The sequence below is a fragment of the Balaenoptera musculus genome, chromosome 14 (genome assembly GCF_009873245.2).
Source record: "Balaenoptera musculus isolate JJ_BM4_2016_0621 chromosome 14, mBalMus1.pri.v3, whole genome shotgun sequence".
Lineage (NCBI taxonomy): Eukaryota > Metazoa > Chordata > Mammalia > Artiodactyla > Balaenopteridae > Balaenoptera > Balaenoptera musculus.
Window position 1 is genome coordinate 25,904,024 of NC_045798.1, and position 19,166 is coordinate 25,923,189.

Sequence of the window (19,166 nt, forward strand, 5' to 3'; positions counted from 1 at the left end):
CAGGTGCCCCGCCGCTCCGTCTCTTCCCGCCGACCTGAGAGCGAGTTCGTGGGCCGGGGTCCGAGCCCTGCCCGCAGCGGCGGCGGGAACAGCGGGTGCAGGGGCGGCTCGGGTGCGGCTGTCGCCCTAAGCCCGGTCGGGGACGGTGCGCAGACCTCTGGGCCGCCCTGAAATGGACCGGAAAGTGCGCAGGGTAAGCGGGGAGGGGAAGGGGCGAGAGAGCGCGGCCCCAGCGTCAGGGGCGGGAACCTCGCCGGTGCGTCCGGGGCCACGGGCCGCCCGGGTACTCAGTGAGTCCTCGGGGCGCGCCCTGGCCTGGCTCGGCTCGAGGCGCAGAGCCGGCCTGAGCAGGGCGGCCGGACCCCGCAGACGAGAACTTTCACAGGTGGAGCTGCCGAACGTCCAGGTGTTCCCGGGAGGCTGGGTGAGCAGACGGCGTCCCGAGCGCCTGGGGCGCGGCGAGAAAGGGGGAGTCGAACGCCGGCCGAGCGCGGGCGCGTCCGGTGGGCAGTGGTGGGCGGGAACCGGACTTAGGGGGCCCAGGAGAGGCCGGGGTTGGGGGGCGCGCTCGGACTGTCCTGGGCCGTCCGCCGGGCTGCCCTGAGCCGACGTAGGAATTGCGGGAATGGTGGCGGCCCTCGAGGGACTTGGCGCAGGATGCCCAGGGGATCAAGGAGGGGCCGGGGCCAGCGGAGCAGAGATGTCTGCGTTGCGGGCGCGGGCCACCGTGCTTAGACTTCAATTTCCCCGACTGTACAATGGGAGGAAGGCGGAGGCCGAGGGCTCCGCAGGGGAGAAAAGAGAAGAGAGAGGCGGGTCCCCACCCCCCACCCCCTTTTCTCTGGTCTGGAGCTGACCCCTGGGGGAGGACTAGGGCGGCCCCTTGTGCCGGTTCTCCCTCCCCATCTCAGGCGGCACCTAGGCCCGCTTCCACCCACAGGGCCTGTGCTCCTTTCCCACCTGGAGCTCAGGCTGCCCTCTCCTTGGCCTCTGCACCCTCAGAAGACACTCCATGTCACCTCTGTGTCGCTAGGGCTGCCCCTGGGTGTCCTGGCCCTGGGGGCCATGATGGAGAGTTCTTGGGAGCACAGTGGGCCAGGGAGGCTATGTGGCGTCAGGGGCTGCCTCCTTAGTCCTGCTGGGGCTGGTCCTAGATGCCTTGGGTGGGCTGGAAAGGCTCTGCCCTAAGGGCCAGGCCCCCTCCCAGGTTCTGGTCCATGGCGGGAGCTCCTCGCTGAGGCTTGTCCACACCTCCTTGCTCTACCTTTGCCCTTTGGGGTTTCCCTGGCTCTCCCAGGTCCTGGTGTCTCTTGACCACTGCCCCTCCCTCCCTATCCCCTCAGTGCAAGACCAGATTTCTGGGCTAGCTGGCTTCTCTGTTCATCGCCTCAGGGAGGCTGAGGGCAGCCCAGACATGGCTGGCAGGAGACAAGCTTTGGGCCAGGTGGGTTTTGGTGGACTTGTGTGTTGCCTTCCTCACACTGGCCTGGGAAGTGCAGGTCTCTGACCACACACTGGTCCTGCCCCCAGGAGTCCACAGCCTAAGAGGGCAATGGCTGGCTTCAGGGGCAACCCAACGGACCAGAGACTTCCATGCCCAAACCTGGGTTCTAGTTTTGATTCACTTGCTGAGCAGCCCTGGGCCAGTCATTGCCCCAGCAAACCTGCCTTCTCATCTGTAAAACAAGCATGATGGTGCAAGCAGTGCTTAACGTTCAGGGTTGTGGTGGAGAGTAAATGAGAGACAGGCATTGGTTGTGGGGGACAGATTGGGGTCTGTGCTTGAGCTGGGGAACCTGGAAGGGAGGCTGTTAGCCTCATGGGGTTGGGGGGAGACACCACAAGAGATCGCTGTTGGCCGAGGGACATGTGGACTGGAGTTGGATTGGGAGCAAGCTCCTGGCATCACACCCTGCAAAATGTAGGGCCTCTAGGTGGCTCTGGGCAGTGTCTGCTGTGTAGGACCACAGCTCCTGGTGGCCCTAAGCAGTGACCTGAAATCCCTCAGCAACTCTTGCTCCCATTTAACCTGCCTGATTCCTGAGCCACCTGACTCTGAGTGAGCTGGAACTGCCACCCCAAGTGTCTTGTGGGGGTCAGTCTTGTCTGCTGAAAGATGTGTATACATGAGAGCCAAGGCGAGCGCAGCCAGAGGGAAGGCAAGGGCTTGAAGGATGGGCTGAGAAGAAGTTTTGGTGTGTGTGTCAGGGGACCCTGAGGAGATCACTGGTGTCAGGTGCTAAGTTGACAAAAGGATGAGCTCCGGCCCCTAGGGAAGGATCTGGGCCTGGGAAAAGTTGGCGGCCACAGAAGGGAGGGTTTGCCCCATGGTCTGGAGGTTGAAGGGAGCAGTGGGAGTGCGGTGCTAAGGGTGGGCCCCTGGAAGTCTGTGCTGGGCCCAGATCGGGGAAGGGAAGTGAGGAATGGCAGGAGTTCAGAGCTGGGATGCAGGGAGCCCTCCCAAGAGACTGCTCACCTCCTGGACAGGGCTGGGAGCTCTGGGTGGTGGGAAGGAGCAGTTTAGTGGCAGAAGTCCCCCAGCCCTTGCCCCCAGAATCATGGAAGGGGCCCCTGGAGTGTGGAAGCCATGGGATCCTGACTCCTGATGGGGACTGGAGGGGCTGGATGGAGGGGAAGCTCAGCTGCCCTCACTCTAGCTGGGGGAGCAGGGTTGCGGGGGGGAGATGGGGGAGGGAAGGCAGGATGCTTCAGCTTTCCAGGACCCCCGCAGGCCTTCTCTGGCATGCCTCTGGTCCTTGCACAGACTGTTGCCTTTGCCTGGAATCTCCTTTCCTCTCTTCCCCGACCCTTCAAATCCAGCATGAATGCCCCCTCCTCTGAGAGCCCTTCCAGACTCCTCTGGCCCACAACCCCTTCCATAGGACAAGCCTGTTTCAGAAGTTGCTGGGCAGGGTCTTTCTGTGGTTCCCACCTCTGTTGATGCTCGCGTCAGCCCAGCTGTCACCTAGAAGAAAGGCTCTGCCTTGGTTGCACCATGGAGAGGCAATCAGTGCCACTCTGGTGCCTCCCTGCTGTCAGGGGTAGTGGTTTCTGCCCAGAGGCCCCCAGGGCTGGTATGTGTCTGCCCATCTGTCACAGAGCATTCACCTCTGGCCCCTCAGTGGCCTCTGCAAACCGTGAGCCGGGTACCAGGGGCCACTGAGTGACCAGGAAGCAGTGGCAGGGCTGTGCTGGAGTTGGTCTGGCTGACCCTCTTGCTCTCTCCTTTCAGCCTCCAGGGCTGCATCATCACATCTTCGTCCCAGGGACCCCAGAAGTGGGTCTGCCTGCCTCCCATCCTCAGCATACCCACCCTCTGGGAGCTCCTGAGGCTATGCACCTGGCACTGCCCCTTCAGCAGGCCAGCCTTCTGTCAGGGTCCCACCCCGGGCCCACTAGGGTCTATGTTCTCAGGGCCATTTAGAAAGCCCACCCCCATCTTGACCTCTTCAGGCATGGTAGTGCCTGTCGTCCCGCCAGTAGAAGATTCACTTGAGAGAGGTGTGGGTGCTGAGCCATGTGGGTGGGGAGGCTGTCTCACTGTGGCCTGCTGTACCAGAGGGGCCACAGTGCAGAGGGGAAGCCTCTTGTTCAGGGTCTCAGGGAGTATGGGATGGAGCAGGAGTGGGACCCCATCTGGGTTCCTTGCAACACAGGGTGGGCACGCAGAACTTTGTGTGTGGAGTGGCCCCTTGGAGGGGGGGAGTCAGGTGAGGCGGCCCGTGGGGGTGAGTGGCCATGTCAGGCTGGGAAGAGGCAGGGCCTGTGGCCTCTCTGGCATCTGGCCTGGACACGAGGGGGTGGAAGGGGGGATTCTGGGCGCCCAGCAGGGAAAGAGGCCCTGCGGCTCCAGGCGCTGCTGATGCGGAGGCTGCTCTGGGGGCTGGGCTCAGTGCAGGGAGCAGGCTCTCAGCCCCAGTCCTGCCCACATCCTGCCCCCAGGCTCTGAAAGCAGCAGCTGCACACCCCAGGGGCCGTGGGGGAAGGGACACCACTGGTGCCTGCCAGGGTACCTGGGGCCCAGCCCTCACAAGGTTCCTGAAGTTGGAGCTGCCAGCAACCCCGCAGGGAGGGAGAGAGGGAGGGAAGTGGTGCCATGACACAGTGGATGTTCACCTCCAGGCAACACTGGAGACGGCCCTGATCTCATTGATGGGTTCGGAGAGGGGCCTGGCCAGTCCCAGGGTCCTGGGGTTTGGGAGGCTCGTGCCCAGGCCTGGGCCACTCCAAAGGCCACTGGAGGGCTTGTGGTTGGAGCAGAGCTGAGCTGCCTGTCCAGCTATTTCTCCTTTGCTTGTTGACCTCTCCACTCTCCCACTGAGTTCCCTTCCCATTGAGGTGCTGCTGCTCAATCTACCTTCCATTTCTCTCAACTACCTGCTCTGAGGTTTGGGTGAGAATTCCACAGTGCGGTCTTCAGATCCCCAACTGTCTCCTCATACTGTATGCACGTGACGACACATCAATTGTGTTCACCTCAATCCCTCTTTTTCATTTCCAGGATTTTTATATTATTTCTTGTTCATATTTGCCTGTTCTTGTTTTGGTTCTGCCAATAATTCTCATTCTTGTTTATGGATACTACTCCTTTATCTCTTTGAAGATCCTAAATGTCTTTGAAAATCATTATTAGATTACTATATTACCTTCATCTCTTCTGGAATGAATTAATCTCCATATTTTGGCTGCTGTTGCTTATCTTTCTTGCCCTTAATTTTCCTCCTGTGCTTTGAAATTGTGGTTTGCAGGCTCATCTTAGTGGGAGCTGAGGTCTTGGAAGTGGGGAGTGACCCACACACCTGGGTAGTAGCCAGCTCTCAGGACAGTCTCCTGGGACAACTCTGCCTTAAGGCCCCCCACTGTGGACTCAGGGCCTGTTGGGGTCAGGCTCAGCAGCAGGTGGCACAAAGCTCCCTGTGCTCTAGCAGCTGGGATGCTGCCTGGCACAGAGTAGGTACTTGGAAACATCTGCTGTGAGAAAGTAGTGGAGGATTCTCAGGCTGGGATTCTGGAGCCCAGGAACAGGCCCATTGTGGCTGCAACAGGCCCAAGGTGCTAGGCTGGCCTTGGTACATTGCCCTTAGCTGCACTCAGGAGCAGGTGTGCAGGGTCCTGCCTGGAAGTTGGCAGGCACTTCTATCCAGCAGGCTCTGGGGGGTACAGCCACCACGTGGGCATGCGTACAGAAAGCCTTGCTAGTCTGATGTACAAGGGGCCAGGAAATGTGTGGGTTTTGATTAAATGGAGTTTTAATTAAAGTGGCCAGGCTGGTGAGGGTAAGGAGGAAGGCGGGAAGAAGCGGCAGTTTTGAGTCTAACTGCTGGGGAATCCTGTGAGGTTGTCCTTTCGAGGCTTATCTTGCACCTTCCCCAGCATGTAACTCTTATCTGTATGGGATGGCTTCTGCCCTCTGCCCTGTCCCCAACAAGGGACAATCACAAGGAAATGTTACATTATTAATATTTCATTTCCCCTCTTGGCTAGCAACAGATGACTCAAGGATTAATTAGAGCCAACAGAGAGGGATAGGAAATTGCCAGATCGTGGCCCCGCCCCCCCGGGCCTCCAACCTTCCTGTCACTCTCGCTCTAGGAGGCCTCTGAAGGGAGGAGAGCAGAGAGGGGCCAGGAGGCCCTAGGAAATCTTCCTGCTGCTGTTTTTCATGGGCATTTCCCCAGCTCTGTTCCACCCTTTTATGCTCATGGTAAGGCTGGGAGGGCATTAGCCTCTTTGGGCCTTAGCTTCCTCATCTGTAGAGTGAAGTTCATGGGGCCGGCCAGTGAGAACACAGATGACCCACAGGCCTCTGCACCCTCAATTCCTGAGCTCCCAAGCAGGCCGCACAAACTATTGTAGAGCATCTGGAGTGGAGTCCAGGCAGGTGGGCCCTGGGAGAGCACAGGGCTTGGTGGCTCAGTGGTGGCTGGAGCCTGGTTTTCCCCAGCTGACTGTGTACGTTGATTCCCAGTTCCTGTCAGTGACTCATTCGTAGCTTGAAACAGGCCACCATGGAAGCATTTTACTACAAAACTCTGGCAAAGGCCCTAAGTTAGGGCGCCCCCAACCCTGGGCTGACTTGCGGTCTGACAGCTGGGAAGCTCCAACCTCCTCCCAGCTACCTCCCTGCCCTGCCCACCCCGCGGTGCCTTGGGCTCCACTGATGTGCTCTGCTTGGGGCTGGGAGATTCTAGTCTGGCAGATAACCAGGTTGCCTGTGTGGCCAGGCAAGCTTCAACCCGGGATGTGCTGGCAGCTGCTGCAGGGCCTGCAGGAAAGCTGTAGAAGGCAGATGGGGAGCCCAGTGTGCAGGGAGGCAGCCTTCCAGACCCAGCTGGCAGGGGTGTGTCTGGCTCCTTGCAGGGCTGACCTGGGCTGGAGGGTCTGTTGTATCCAGTGAGACTGGGAAGGCACCCCAGGCCTGCTGGACAGTAGGAAGGTGCCTTCAGCTTAGTCAGGAAGGGTGCTGGTACCAGGTGCTGTGAGGCCTGAGAGCCCACAGTACAGAAGGTGATGGGGAAACCCCGAGGATTTAGGGGCCCCGAGTCTGCCAGGAGAACCTCACCAAACAGAGGGCTTGGGTTAGGGTCCCCAAAGGCCGGGCCTTCCATGCTGGGCATCCCAGCTCACATGGAGTCAGCCCAACATCCAGATCCAGGGCAGATGCTAATGATGTGACCCCATCAGTAGGGCTCCGGGCAGTGGGGCCAGACAGTCCACGTTCAGCTCCACAAAAACGTGGCACTTATCTGGGTCAGGTGGATCATTGGTGGCCCCACCTTATCTGACCCTGGGCAGGACCCTCTGAATCTGCATGATGGCCTAGGGCCAAGTCAGGTTTCTAGCCTGGGCTGGTTGGACTGGCAGAGGCTGAGTCTCTGTCAGTGCAGATTCCCCAGGAGAGGCTGAGGCCAGGGTAAGAAGGCTGGCAGGGGGTTGTCAGGAGGCCAGGAAGGTGGGTGGGTGGCTCACTGGTGGTAGGAGGGAGGGTCCCCGGGGCTCACTGGGCCTGACTGGACAGTGGCCCGCTGCTGGTGGTGCTGAACCTGGGAGGCCCCCAGATGGGAGGCAGCTCTGGGGCTGTCTCTTCACTCCTGCAGAACGAGGACGAGACCCTGGACACACAGCCTCTGCAGTCAGGGTGCCCCTGGTGAATGCTGCTCTGGGCTGCAGGCCGGGAGCACCAAGGGACACTGTGTGGCCAGAGATGGCACCAGGAGACTTGGTCTGCCCCGCCTCCACCAGTGACATGCTTTGTAAGCAGCTGGCTGGCAAGTGCCCTGTGCACAGCAGGGGCTCGGTGGGACTTGTCCGTGGCCCCTTGGAGGCAGGCTCCTGCCAGGCCTGGGAGAAGCCGTGGGCTGTAGGAACCCCTTGGGTTCTCAGGAGCTCGGCCTCCTCTTCTCTCTCCGGCTTCCTGGGGCTGGGCACTCCCCTCCAAGCCTCCCAGTGGGCATGGGGGACGCCTCTCTGGTGTACCTCTCCGTGCCCACCCAGCTCCTGCCACCTGAGGCAGATCGGAGTTAGAAGGAAACTTGGGGTCATCTATTGCAGCTCTACATCACCTCCTGGACAGGGTAGGGGGAGCCTGGCCCTTGGAATACAGGCAGGGACAATAAGCAAACTTCTTCCAAGGTTGCCAGTCCTCTTGATCCCTTGTATCCTGGAAGAGAGAGGGGGGATGCAGCCCTGAGCCCACACGTGAGCCTGAAAGGCAGCTTCAGGCTTCTTGTTCCCAGGCAGGCGGCAGCCACTATCCATGTGCACCTGGACCCAATGAGAGCCCAGGACTGGAGGAGGGGGTGGATTTGGCATGGAGGACACTGCTGGGCAGCACAAGTGAGTGTGACAAGGGGGAGGTAGAGGTGATGGGGAGAGGCCCCTGGACTGGCAGGGGCGATGGAGACTGTTTCACAAGCTCAAGGGGGATCCCTGGGGGTTTGGGCTGGAGAGACTAAGACTTCTGCTTCTACTGGGTGTCACTAATTCTTTACATTTCTATGACATTTTGACTGGGGGAGCCCTTTCAAATGTGTTCACTCCCTTCTCATAGAATCATGGGTGAGAGCTGAAATGCCCCCAGAGGCTATTGGGGTCCAACCTCCCCACTGTATCAGTGGGGAAACTGAGGCCCAGAAAGGAAAAACATTGTTGCCCGCAGTCCCCAGGCAAGCCTGGCTGAGCGCACCAGCCAGGCAGAGAAGCAGGCTGGGGAGCAGGTGCGGGAGGAGGGAGTGAGGGGGGAAGCGAGGCGGCCGCCCCTCCCAGATGTGCAGTCAGCTGGCGGGGGCTGCTGAGGGGCGGGCTCCCTTTGTGCCTGCTCCAACACCCTGTGCAGCACCACCAGTGAGGGCAAGAGGGCTTACCTGCCAGCAGTGGGAGACAGGACCAGAGGGCCACCAGATCCTCCCAGATCAGAGCTCTGGGGTCTCTGGGCCTGTTCCTTATGCGGGCAGCATAGGTGGGTGCTGGTAGTCCCCAGGGAGTGCTCTCGGGGGGATGGAGCAGACTGAAGCTGGCTGAGAGAGACGGTGGGTGGCCCTGGGAGATCCAGGGGTTAAGGAGGCCTTTCTGGGAGGGAGGGTCGTGGGGTAGTGGTGAGCTCAGGGACCCAGGAAACTGGCAGAGCTGCCACAGAAGGCTTGAGAAGCTGAGCCTGGGGACCACAAGTGGCTCAACTCTGAAAGTTCTCGGCTCCTCTGGAAGAAAAACAGACTGGGGTTGATCCCTGGCCCCCTGTGTCAGGTGGCAGAGGCAGGGCACGGTAGGTCGTCCTCAGGCTGATGCCTGGCCTGTGGGGAGGGCGTTGGGGAGCCGGGGCTGAGGGCTGTCCCTGGGAATCTTAGCTGTGCCCCTGCCAGTGGTCCACCTCCTCACGTGGCTTCTCCCTTGGCAGGTGCCTCAGGAACTCTGAAGCTAAGCTGAGCCAAGATGCCGCCAGAGCCCCTGGAGAGGGCCTGGTTTCTGAAGACTCGGAGTTGGCTGTGAAAAGCCCTTGGGGAGGCCCCCCCAACGGCAGGGACGCTCCTGGCTCCTGTGAAGGGGCTCAGGGCCTGGGCAGGCCAGCTGTGCTGCAGCTATGGACCGTGAGCTGGCCCAGCCTGCGTCCTTGCTAACCCTGCCCATCTGCAGCTGTGCCCAACATGGGCTCCTCGGTGTACATCATGGTGGAGCTGGCCATTGCCGTGCTGGCCATCCTGGGCAACGTGCTGGTGTGCTGGGCTGTGTGGCTGAACAGCAATCTGCAGAACGTCACCAACTACTTTGTGGTATCCCTGGCGGCGGCCGACATCGCCGTGGGGGTCCTTGCCATCCCTTTCGCCATAACCATCAGCACGGGGTTCTGTGCCGCCTGCCACAGCTGCCTCTTTTTCGCCTGCTTCGTTCTAGTCCTCACGCAGAGCTCCATCTTCAGCCTCCTGGCCATCGCCATTGACCGCTACATCGCCATCCGCATCCCACTCCGGTGAGCCACGTTCTCTTCCCTGGTACACCTCATGCTGGGGGCCACATCTGTGAAAAGGCTCCCTGTGTCAGGGTCTGGTCTGTGCCAGGATCAGGGTGAACCAGGGGTCAGGGTGAACTTGGGGTTAGGATTTGGTCTGGTGTCAGTGTGTTGAGCTGAGGACAGGGCCATGGGGCTCAGTCTGGGGCTGCCCAGGCCTTGGCACATGGCCAGCACTTGTGCCACACCAGCTGTCCCTGTGGGCACAGGGCAGGCTGGTCCTTCCCAGGCTCCCCTGGGCTACATGGGTGAGGCTGCCGTGTTTTGGCTGTTGGCAGATGTGTGCAGCCCAGGCCTGGGTGGGTGCATCTGGGCCATTCTTCACACAGCATGACACTGGGGCAGGGTGGGCACCACGGGAAACCACAGAACCTGAGAGCTAGAAGCCTGCCCACCCACCTGCCTGCCTTCCTCCAGCTCCTCCAAGCCAGCCTGCAGCTTGCACATTAGGAAAATGACCCAGAGAGGGGAAGTGACTTGGTCAAATGCCTTCATGAGTCACTTGGACCTTTATGCAAATTCTGTGCTGCTCAGTCACCAAGTGTTCATGGGGGACGGGGGCTGGCTGGTGGATGGGGGTTTTTATGGTGAAACTTTTGTGAAATGACTTCAGCCATGTATTGTGTAAATGAAGATATTCCCTGAGGCTGAGTTTACTTAAATGCAGCCTCCACCTACCACCACCAACCCATGGAAAGGGCTAGGAAGTGTGTCCCTCCCCGCCTGGGGGCCTTCTGCCCTACCTCCTCGCCCCTCCACCCTGGAGCTGGGTTCCACAGCCTAGATAGCTGCAGGCCCTGAGGGAGGTCTCAGAGGATGGTGTGCCCCCATCCAGTGGCGAATTCTCTGAACCAGAGTAGTCCCACCAGCCCCACGCTGGGCTGAGGGTGCCCCAGCCAGGACAGGGAACAGGCTCAATGAGCAAACAGAAATATAGAGTGTCAAACCCAGGGGCACCCTCAGAGGTCATTTCCTCTCATCTTATGGATGGAAAAATGAGGCTCAGAGAAGGGAGTCAGCCCCCAGGGCTACACAATGAGTTGGTAGCACAGTCAGGACTGGGCCTGGGAAGAAACATGACTGCCACCCTCGGTGACTTCACTCTTTTGGAAGCTGGTCATAGGGTGGCCCCAGTCTCCCAGAACCTGGGCCACCTGGGCTCTAAGGGAAAAGCAGACACCCTCATCATGCTGCTCAAATGAAGGAAGGAGCCTGGGCCCCGTGTGGCCCTCCTGGAATACTTTGTCTCGGGACAGCCTAGGACCCTTGTCAAAAGAAAAGGGGACTCTGGCTGGTCCTAATAGAGGACTAGCCTAAACGGGCAGAGCCAGAGTCCAGGCTCGTCCAGGACACAGAGGCCTAAGAGCTCCCAGGCTGGCTGATTGATTGGTGTCCACTTCGGGGCCAGGCCAGTGTGGGCTGGGCCGGGCCGGCCCTGGCAGAATGTTCAGTGGGGAGCAGAGGTGTCGTTTTCACTTTCTTCCCTGATTCAAGGAGCAGTGGAGTCAAGGGAGAGATCAGGGCTGCTGGTCTCAATCAAAAGGGCATTGGCTTCTTTTTCTTGTCTCTGTTTTTCTTTTTTTTTTTCTTTTGTTTCAAGATAGATTTATTGATTGATTTATTTTTTTTAACATCTTTATTGGAGTATAATTGCTTTACAATGGTGTGTTAGTTTCTGCTTTATAACAAAGTGAATCAGTTATACATATACATATGTTCCCATATCTCTTCCCTCTTGCATCTCCCTCCCTCCCACCCTCCCTATCCCACCCCTCTAGGTGGTCACAAAGCACAGAGCTGATCTCCCTGTGCTATGCAGTTGCTTCCCACTAGCTATCTATTTTACATTTGGTAGTGTATATATGTCCATGCCACACTCTCACTTTGTCACATCTTACCCTTCCCCCTCCCCATATCCTCAAGTCCATTCTCTAGTAGGTCTGTCTTTATTCCCGTCTTGCCACTAGGTTCTTCATGACTTTTTTTTTTTCTCCTTAGATTCCATATATATGTGTTAGCATACTGTATTTGTTTTTCTCTTTCTGACTTACTTCACTCTGTATGACAGACTCTAACTCCATCCACCTCACTACAAATAACTCAATTTCATTTCTTTTTATGGCTGAGTAATATTCCATTGTATATATGTGCCACATCTTCTTTATCCATTCATCCGATGATGGACACTTAGGTTGCTTCCATGTCTTGGCTATTGTAAATAGAGCTGCAATGAACATTTTGGTACATGACTCTTTTTGAATTATGGTTTTCTCAGGGTATATACCCAGTAGTGGGATTGCTGGGTCATATGGTAGTTCTATTTTTAGTTTTTTAAGGAACCTCCATACTGTTCTCCATAGTGGCTGTATCAATTTACATTCCCACCAACAGTGCAAGAGGGTTCCCTTTTCTCCACACCCTCTCCAGCATTTATTGTTTCTAGATTTTTTGATGATGGCCATTCTGACCGGTGTGAGATGATATCTCATTGTAGTTTTGATTTGCATTTCTCTAATGATTAATGATGTTGAGCATTCTTTCATGTTTTTCAAGAGTCAAAAGTCCCATCCTCCCTGATGCAAGAGGATGGGACATGCTGTGTGACTGTGGAAAGTCAGCTGCCTCTCTCTGGGCCCATTTTTCATCTCTAAAAGGGGCCAGGTCTCTATCCCTCTGAGCTCACAAAGGTGTTCTGAGGACCCAGTGAGTGGACTGGAGTGATGGGTCCCTGAGGAAGGATGGCAGAGTGGGGTGGATGGAGATTCAGGTCTTTCTGAAGCTGCTGGAGGTTCAGAGCCATGGACCTGGCCCCCCCCTCCCAATCCCATCTGCCTGCCTGACTCCCACAGTCTTCCAGAGCGGGACCTAGTTCCACCCAGACCTTGGCCATTTGAGCTCCACTTGATAGGGCTTGGAAGGGTCAGCCTGGCTGTCTTGGGTCAGGGAGCCAATGGGATGACGGTGGTGAGGATGCTCAACCCCCCTTGGGGCAGAGAGCGCCACGGTTGCCAGAGGATATTGGCTCAGCGTCTCCTTTGATCTTCTCGGCCGGCATTGTGGCCAGGCGGATGTTATGACCCTCCTGTTACTCGTGGGGAGGCCAGAGCCAGAGAAGGAAAAGTGTCTCCTGACGCAGGGACTCCAGGGCCCTTCACGCTGCTCCAGGTCCCCTTGGGTCCCTCCACTTTACTCTTCCTCAAGGGTACTGGGCTGGCGAGGGCTGGGAAAACGAGGTACGTAAAGTTGTCCGTGTGGGGCTCCTGAGAGCAAGCTGGGCATCAGTGGGGACTAGATGGAGGCAGATGGGTAACCCGGGGCAGCTCTGGGACTGCTGCCTGGCTCAGGGTGCCCATTCCTGCCCCCCTTCCTCTGTCCCCTTCCAGCTGGAATCCAGTCTCTCCTGTGTGCTGTTTCCTGATCCACTCAGTAAGTCCATTTGGCTACCCTGAAGTCTAGCCTCTGACCGATGCTCTGGATGCCTAGCTCCAGGCCTGCACCATTCACCATTAATTTCTTTTTCTTTTTTTTAAAAAGAATTCAGTTTCAGAAAAATCTTATGTGCTCCTTCCCAAGTGCACGGACCCTACTGGGCTAGGGCAGGGCCTGGACAGAGGCAGGGATGGGAGCTCTCCGTGTCCCCAGAGGACAGAATTCCCAGGGTGACAAAGGCTTTCTTTTCCCAGGGGAATTCCACACCCCTTGTCTCCCATCTCTCACTTTAGCCCCTTCTGACTGCTCTCCCCCTTTGGGAAACAGGCCTTCTTATGGGGCAGCAGAGTCCTGTGTGGTGAATTGCCCCAGGGAACAAAACCTGAGTACCCTGGCTTCTAAGGGGGCAGGATTGGGAGAGAGGACTCCCTGCAGGAGATGACGCCATGGGTTGCTGGGGATGCGTTGGAATGGGCATTGGCGTGTGTGGGGGAAGGGGTAACAGAAGGGGGCCAAGCCTGCACAAAGGCCACAGGGGAAGGAATAAGCATGTGGGCTCTGGGCCAGGGAGAGGTGACAGAGAGGAGAACAGGCCTACAGGGAGGCTGTGAGGCTGGCTCAGACCTGCCCATGCCTGGGAGGGAATTTGGGTTTTAGCTGTAGGTCAGTGGCTCTTCAGTTCTTGGTCACTGGCTCCTTTGGACAACTCAGGAAAGCTCTGCCTTCTCCTGACTGAAGGGCAAATGCACGGGAAGCCCTGACCTGAATTGTGGGGGGTGCTATTGGATCATAGGGTAAGCCCCCAATGTGAGTAATGGGGAGCCCCCAGGAAGGGGCAGCCTGTGAGCTGGAGGACACAGGGATGCAGAAGCACCTCTAAACGCGGGGGCTGTGGTTCTGGCACCGGCTTCCTATGACACTTCTGGGCTCTCCAGAACAGCAGAGCGTGACCCTGGATGGCCCTGGCACCCCCTCCACCAGGCAGGCAGTCTATGTCTGAGGCCCAGGAGGGCAAGATGTGACTGCCTTAGTCACAGACACAGCTCAGGGGATGGGAGATGCTGCTGGGCCAGGCTGTGGCTTGGCCATGGTTCCATCTGGGCCCTAATGTTGATCCAATCCCCTGGGAGCCTGGGTCCAGGGCTCTCAGCCTAAGAGGCTTTCTTTCGAATAACAAAATTAATCTATTTGGTATCTTTTTAGAATAAATAATACCTGCATGTATTATAACATCAAAAAAGAGCAAAAGCATACACAGTAAAGAATTGTCCCCCTTGCCCCACCTCAGCTCCCTTCCTGGAAGGCAGTGTTGGGAATCCTTCCAGACATCCTTTGCACACACAGACAAGTGCTATCAATGTGTTTGTGTTTCTGTTTCTGTCCCCAGGAGGGGCCTTCTTTTCAGAATGCAGTGGCAGACTTCCTCTCCTGGGTTTCCTCATCTAAATGTAGACAAGTGGACAAAACAGGGATTTTCAAACCGTGTCCCCAGAAGCCTTCAGGCTGGGCCCTGGCTTCCCCCACAGTTCATTCGTTCAGTGAATATTATTAAGCCTCCTCTCTTCCTCAGCAGCTCCAATTCTGTGATTGCCTGGGAATGCAGGTGAGAAGGGTTGCTGCTGGAGAACAATTTGAAAATCCCCAAAGCAGGTGGCCTCCAGGATCTTCTACACCATCCCTATTACTGCTTGCTTCTGCTTGACTGCCTCAAGTGACAGGAGCTTCACCACTGCCTGAGGCAGTCCATTTCTCCTGTGAATAGCTAATTTACCCTGAGCCACAATCCATCTCCCTGTAATTTTCACCCAACAATTCTACAATCTGCCCTCATGGGACAGTGCTCACAAGCCCCAGATTCTTAGTCCCATTTTACAGATAGGGAAACTGAGGTTCAGAGAGGCAGAGTGACAACATGGCTAAACAAGAATGCACCATTGCTAGAACCTAGAGAGGGAATATGCTTTTCTTCAGAAAAATATCAACATTAAAATAGCCTCCTGAGACTTCCCTGGTGTCCAGTGGTTAGGACTCCGAGCTCACAATGCAGGGGGCCCAGGTTCGATCCCTGGTCAGGAAACTAGATCCCACATGTCGCAACTAAGAGCCCGCATGCCACAATGGAGATGCCACATGCCGCAACTAAGACCCAGTGCAGCCAAATAAATAAATAAATATTTTAAAAATTAAAATAAAATAGCCTCCTATTCAATCAGATCATATAAATTACTATTTGTAGAGTACTAAAAACAGTGCCTGGCACAGAGCAAGTGCTATATAAGTAATAAATGGGGAAAAAAAACCTGTGACCTCACGTTTGAAGCTCCAGAACAGGAAATAGGGCAGTGTAGGCTCTCTGTGGCTTGGCAGAAATGGGCTAGTCCATGATCCTCTTCCTGCTGCAGGCACCCAAGCCCCCAGTGAATGGGGCTGCAGAGCTCGGGAGAACTGTCCTGCTAGGTTACTGTTTGGGTTCAGAAATGAGGAAGTTACCTTGGCCCGAGTTGCCTCTGGATTCCTGGAATGTCCAGGCAAGTCCATTCCTCTCCTTGGGCCTCAGTTTCTCTACCTATAAAATGAGAGCGTTGGAATAGACAAGAGGTCAGAGGCCACCGTGTTTTTTTTTCCCTTAATTTGAATTAGTTGACAAAATTTAAACCATGGGAGATTTTACCCAGAAAAATCAGCTCCCAGACCTTCCTGAGATCTGGCAGCACTGGGCAAGTTTGCACGGGGCGGGGCGGAGGTGGGGAGGGGGGTGGCTGAGTGGTATCAGCTGCCTCCTGCACACAGGGTAAATACCCACCAGCCTGCCTGCCTCACATGTTTGTGACCTCTGGGCCCCTGTGTTTGCTACCCCATGGACTAGTTTCTATGGCTACTTCCAACTCCGGAATTAAGCATGTTTTTCCTTGACACCTACTATGTCCTGTCTCAGTGATGGTAATGCAGAGATGGATGTAGGGACCCAAGGGGCCCCCAGCCTTGGGAGCCCAGATTGGGTAGGCATTAGTTGAGCTTGGGTAGGAAACTTCTCTGAGAATCTATCTAACCTGAACTTAGAAAGGATGTTAGGGTTTACTAGGTACAAAGGAGGGCAGTCTGGTGTTGCCGGAATCAAAACTGTTAAACACAAAGTCATCCCTCAGAGATTACTGAGGTCACCTTCCTCAGTCAGGGAGATGACTTTTTGATTGTCCTTTCTTTTAATAAAATCTATACCACCCTTTTTTGTTGGCCTGAGGTTAGCTTCTGAGCCAGCAGATCAGGCCACTCCCCGAGTCTGGAACTGAGTCTGGTGCTCTAGAGTACTGAGTGATTTGGGGCAGACTACTTCTCCTCTCTGGACCTTAGAATCTCATGCAGCGCTTTCCTCTTGAATGTTAAGGCTTATATAAATGTTAAGACATACTGATCTCATCTCTCTCCAGAGGGCTATGGGTGAATTTGGAAGGGAGAGGCTGTATCTCATTTGGCCCGGGACCTCCACCCCTCCTTTTCCCACCTGTGCCACCTCTCCTTGGGGGCTTCTGGAGACCCTAAGTCAAGTGGGGAAGGAAGAGCATAAGCACAAGAGATGTGAACCGCCTACAGGTTTGATCTGGCTGGTTCGGTCCCCAGCCAGCGAGTACCCTCCTGACCCGTTCCCACTCTAAATAAAGGGACACCCACTGTAGCATCGACTGAGATCAACATGGAGGTTATAACTTCTCCCCTCCTCGCCCCCAAAATCACTTATTAATTCCTTCAAACCAAACTAATTAAGTCCCAGGACTACTCGTAATACTATTCAAAAATCATCTGGACGTCCGTGCAGTGGTGTCCCTTTCCAGGGTGCCTGCTCTCCTGTTACCTCCTGTGAGAAAAGGCCAGGCTTGGCCCTCCCGTGAACAGAAGAGGATACTGAGGCTAGGAGGCAGGAAGTGACTGGTCCAAGACCTCACAGCCAGTGGATGAGGGTACAGGTTGCTGCTCTGGGTTTCTGACTCTTGGACCTTCCTAGCCCTGGTTTCCCAGGCCTCTGACGCTGGTCTCCTCTCCCCAGGTACAATGGCTTGGTGACAGGCACGAGGGCCAAGGGCATCATTGCAGTCTGCTGGGTGCTATCGTTTGCCATCGGCCTGACTCCCATGCTAGGCTGGAACAACTGCAGTCAGCAGGAGGGCAGAAACCACTCGCAGGGCTGCAGGGTGGGCCAGGTGGCCTGTCTCTTTGAGGACGTGGTCCCCATGAACTACATGGTGTACTACAACTTCTTTGCTTGTGTCCTGGTGCCCCTGCTGCTCATGCTGGGCGTCTACTTGCGGATCTTCCTGGCGGCCCGGCGACAGTTGAAGCAGATGGAGAGCCAGCCTCTGCCGGGGGAGCGAGCTCGGTCCACGCTGCAGAAGGAGGTCCACGCTGCCAAGTCGCTGGCCATCATTGTGGGACTCTTCGCCCTCTGCTGGCTGCCCCTGCATATCATCAACTGCTTCACCTTCTTCTGTCCCAAGTGCAGCCATGCCCCACCCTGGCTCATGTACCTGACCATCATCCTCTCCCACACCAATTCCGTGGTGAATCCCTTCATCTATGCCTACCGCATCCGCGAGTTCCGCCAGACCTTCCGCAAGATCATTCGCAGCCACATCCTGAGGCAGCGGGAGCCCTTCAAAGCAGGTGGCACCAGTGCCCGGGCCCTGGCAGCTCACAGCAGCGACGCGGAGCAGATCAGCCTCCGCCTCAATGGCCACCCTCCCGGGGTGTGGGCCAACGGCAGTGCCCCCCAGCCTGAGCGGCGACCCAATGGCTACACCCTGGGGCTGGTGAGTGGAGGGAGTGCCCGTGAGTCCCACAGGGACACGGGCCTCCCAGACGTGAAGCTCCTCAGACAGGAGCTCAAGAGAGAGCGCCCAGAGTCCCTGGGCCTCGAGGGTCCCCAAGCCCAGGATGGAGCAGGAGTGTCCTGATGATACACTGAGTCTGCCCCTTCCTAAGGGAAGGAAATCTTTCTCTTCCTGGTTGGTGGAACCAGTCACGTTGAGAGAAGAGTGCATGTGCCGGAGACCCTTCTCATGGCCGGTTCCCACTTTGGACTGAGGAGGGAGCCCCAGCTGGAGCAGCATGAGGCCCAGAAGGAAGGGTTTGGAGCCTGAGGAAGCAGACGTTTCATGCTGGGAGGCCCTGCATCAGGCCAGAGCCCCAGCACGAGAGCATCTTGGCTGGCCAGGGCTGGTCCCCAACTCCAGAAGCACCTAGAAATTCCACCTTGTCTCTGCAGAGCAGCTGTGGCAGAGCAGGGTGGCTGGCCTGAGGCTGGGGAGTGGTTCCAAAAGGCCCCCTGCCACACACACACCACCCTCCCCAGACTCTCCAAGGATTCAGGAGCTATTGTGCTCAGAGGTGGCGTTTGACTATGTTTTCCAGGAGAAAATGTAAGCGTGAGGAAACCCTTTTTATCTTCCCTCCCTGGTTGCTGGCTCCGTTTCAGCTCTGCTGCTAACCTGGCACCAGGAGTTGGCCCAGGGAGACCCAGGCAGCCCTCTCCCGCTGCCATGAGCTGCCATGCACGTCTCCTTCGAGGACGGCGAGTTGTAATGGAGCCGTGCCAGAGCGTGGGCGCAGGGGAGGATGACGGGGCTGGCCAACATGGTTGAGCCTGGGGAGCTCAGAGCTGCCCAGGTAGAGGCCCTATCTAACTGCCTTTCCTTCTGAAGGGAATGTTTTTTTTTTCCTGAGATAATAAAAATGAGCCACGTTGTGTTTTAAGCTTGTCCAATGAGAATGGTGTCTGAGTTCCTTTCCCTACTCCACAGCCAGGCCTGGCACACACATATGGGTATGTGTTGCGGGTGTGAGAGAGTGTGCGCATATGTGCAGACAGCCTGCCTGCCTGGGGCTGTGGTGGGGCTCCCAGGCTCCCATCTTCCTAGGGAAGAGGCTGCCTGGATGCACCAAAATCCAAATGCCCATGTGCAGCCCCAAACCTGCGTTCCTGTGAGAAGAGGGTGTGAAAGGAGGGGACCCTTTCTCTAGCTGCTCTTCCTCCAGAAGCCACAGACCCATCCAGCCCTAGGCATTCCCTCAGTGTGGGGACCAGCCTCCTCTCTCTCCCTCATTACCTTCCTAATGTCCTTTGTAGGTCTCCTATGTTACCTTCTCAGAGTTGTTTCCTTCACTCCCCACTGCCCTGCTCCACCCCTCAGCTGAGAGGGGATCTAGAAATGATGAGGGGGTGGGGTGGGGGGCTAAACTGCCT

At 56.7% G+C, this 19,166-nt stretch overlaps 1 protein-coding gene across 1 annotated transcript; it reads left to right on the forward strand.

The window, feature by feature from the left end:
* The first annotated feature begins 320 nt into the window (after nucleotides 1-320).
* Nucleotides 321-18,654, forward strand: ADORA2A (adenosine A2a receptor). Its single transcript, XM_036823970.1, is given in 4 exon segments — nucleotides 321-424; nucleotides 8,894-9,136; nucleotides 9,138-9,463; nucleotides 16,974-18,654. Coding segments are annotated over 3 exon segments (1,290 nt in total). The 5' UTR covers nucleotides 321-424; nucleotides 8,894-9,076; the 3' UTR covers nucleotides 17,878-18,654.
* The last annotated feature ends 512 nt before the right edge of the window (nucleotides 18,655-19,166 follow it).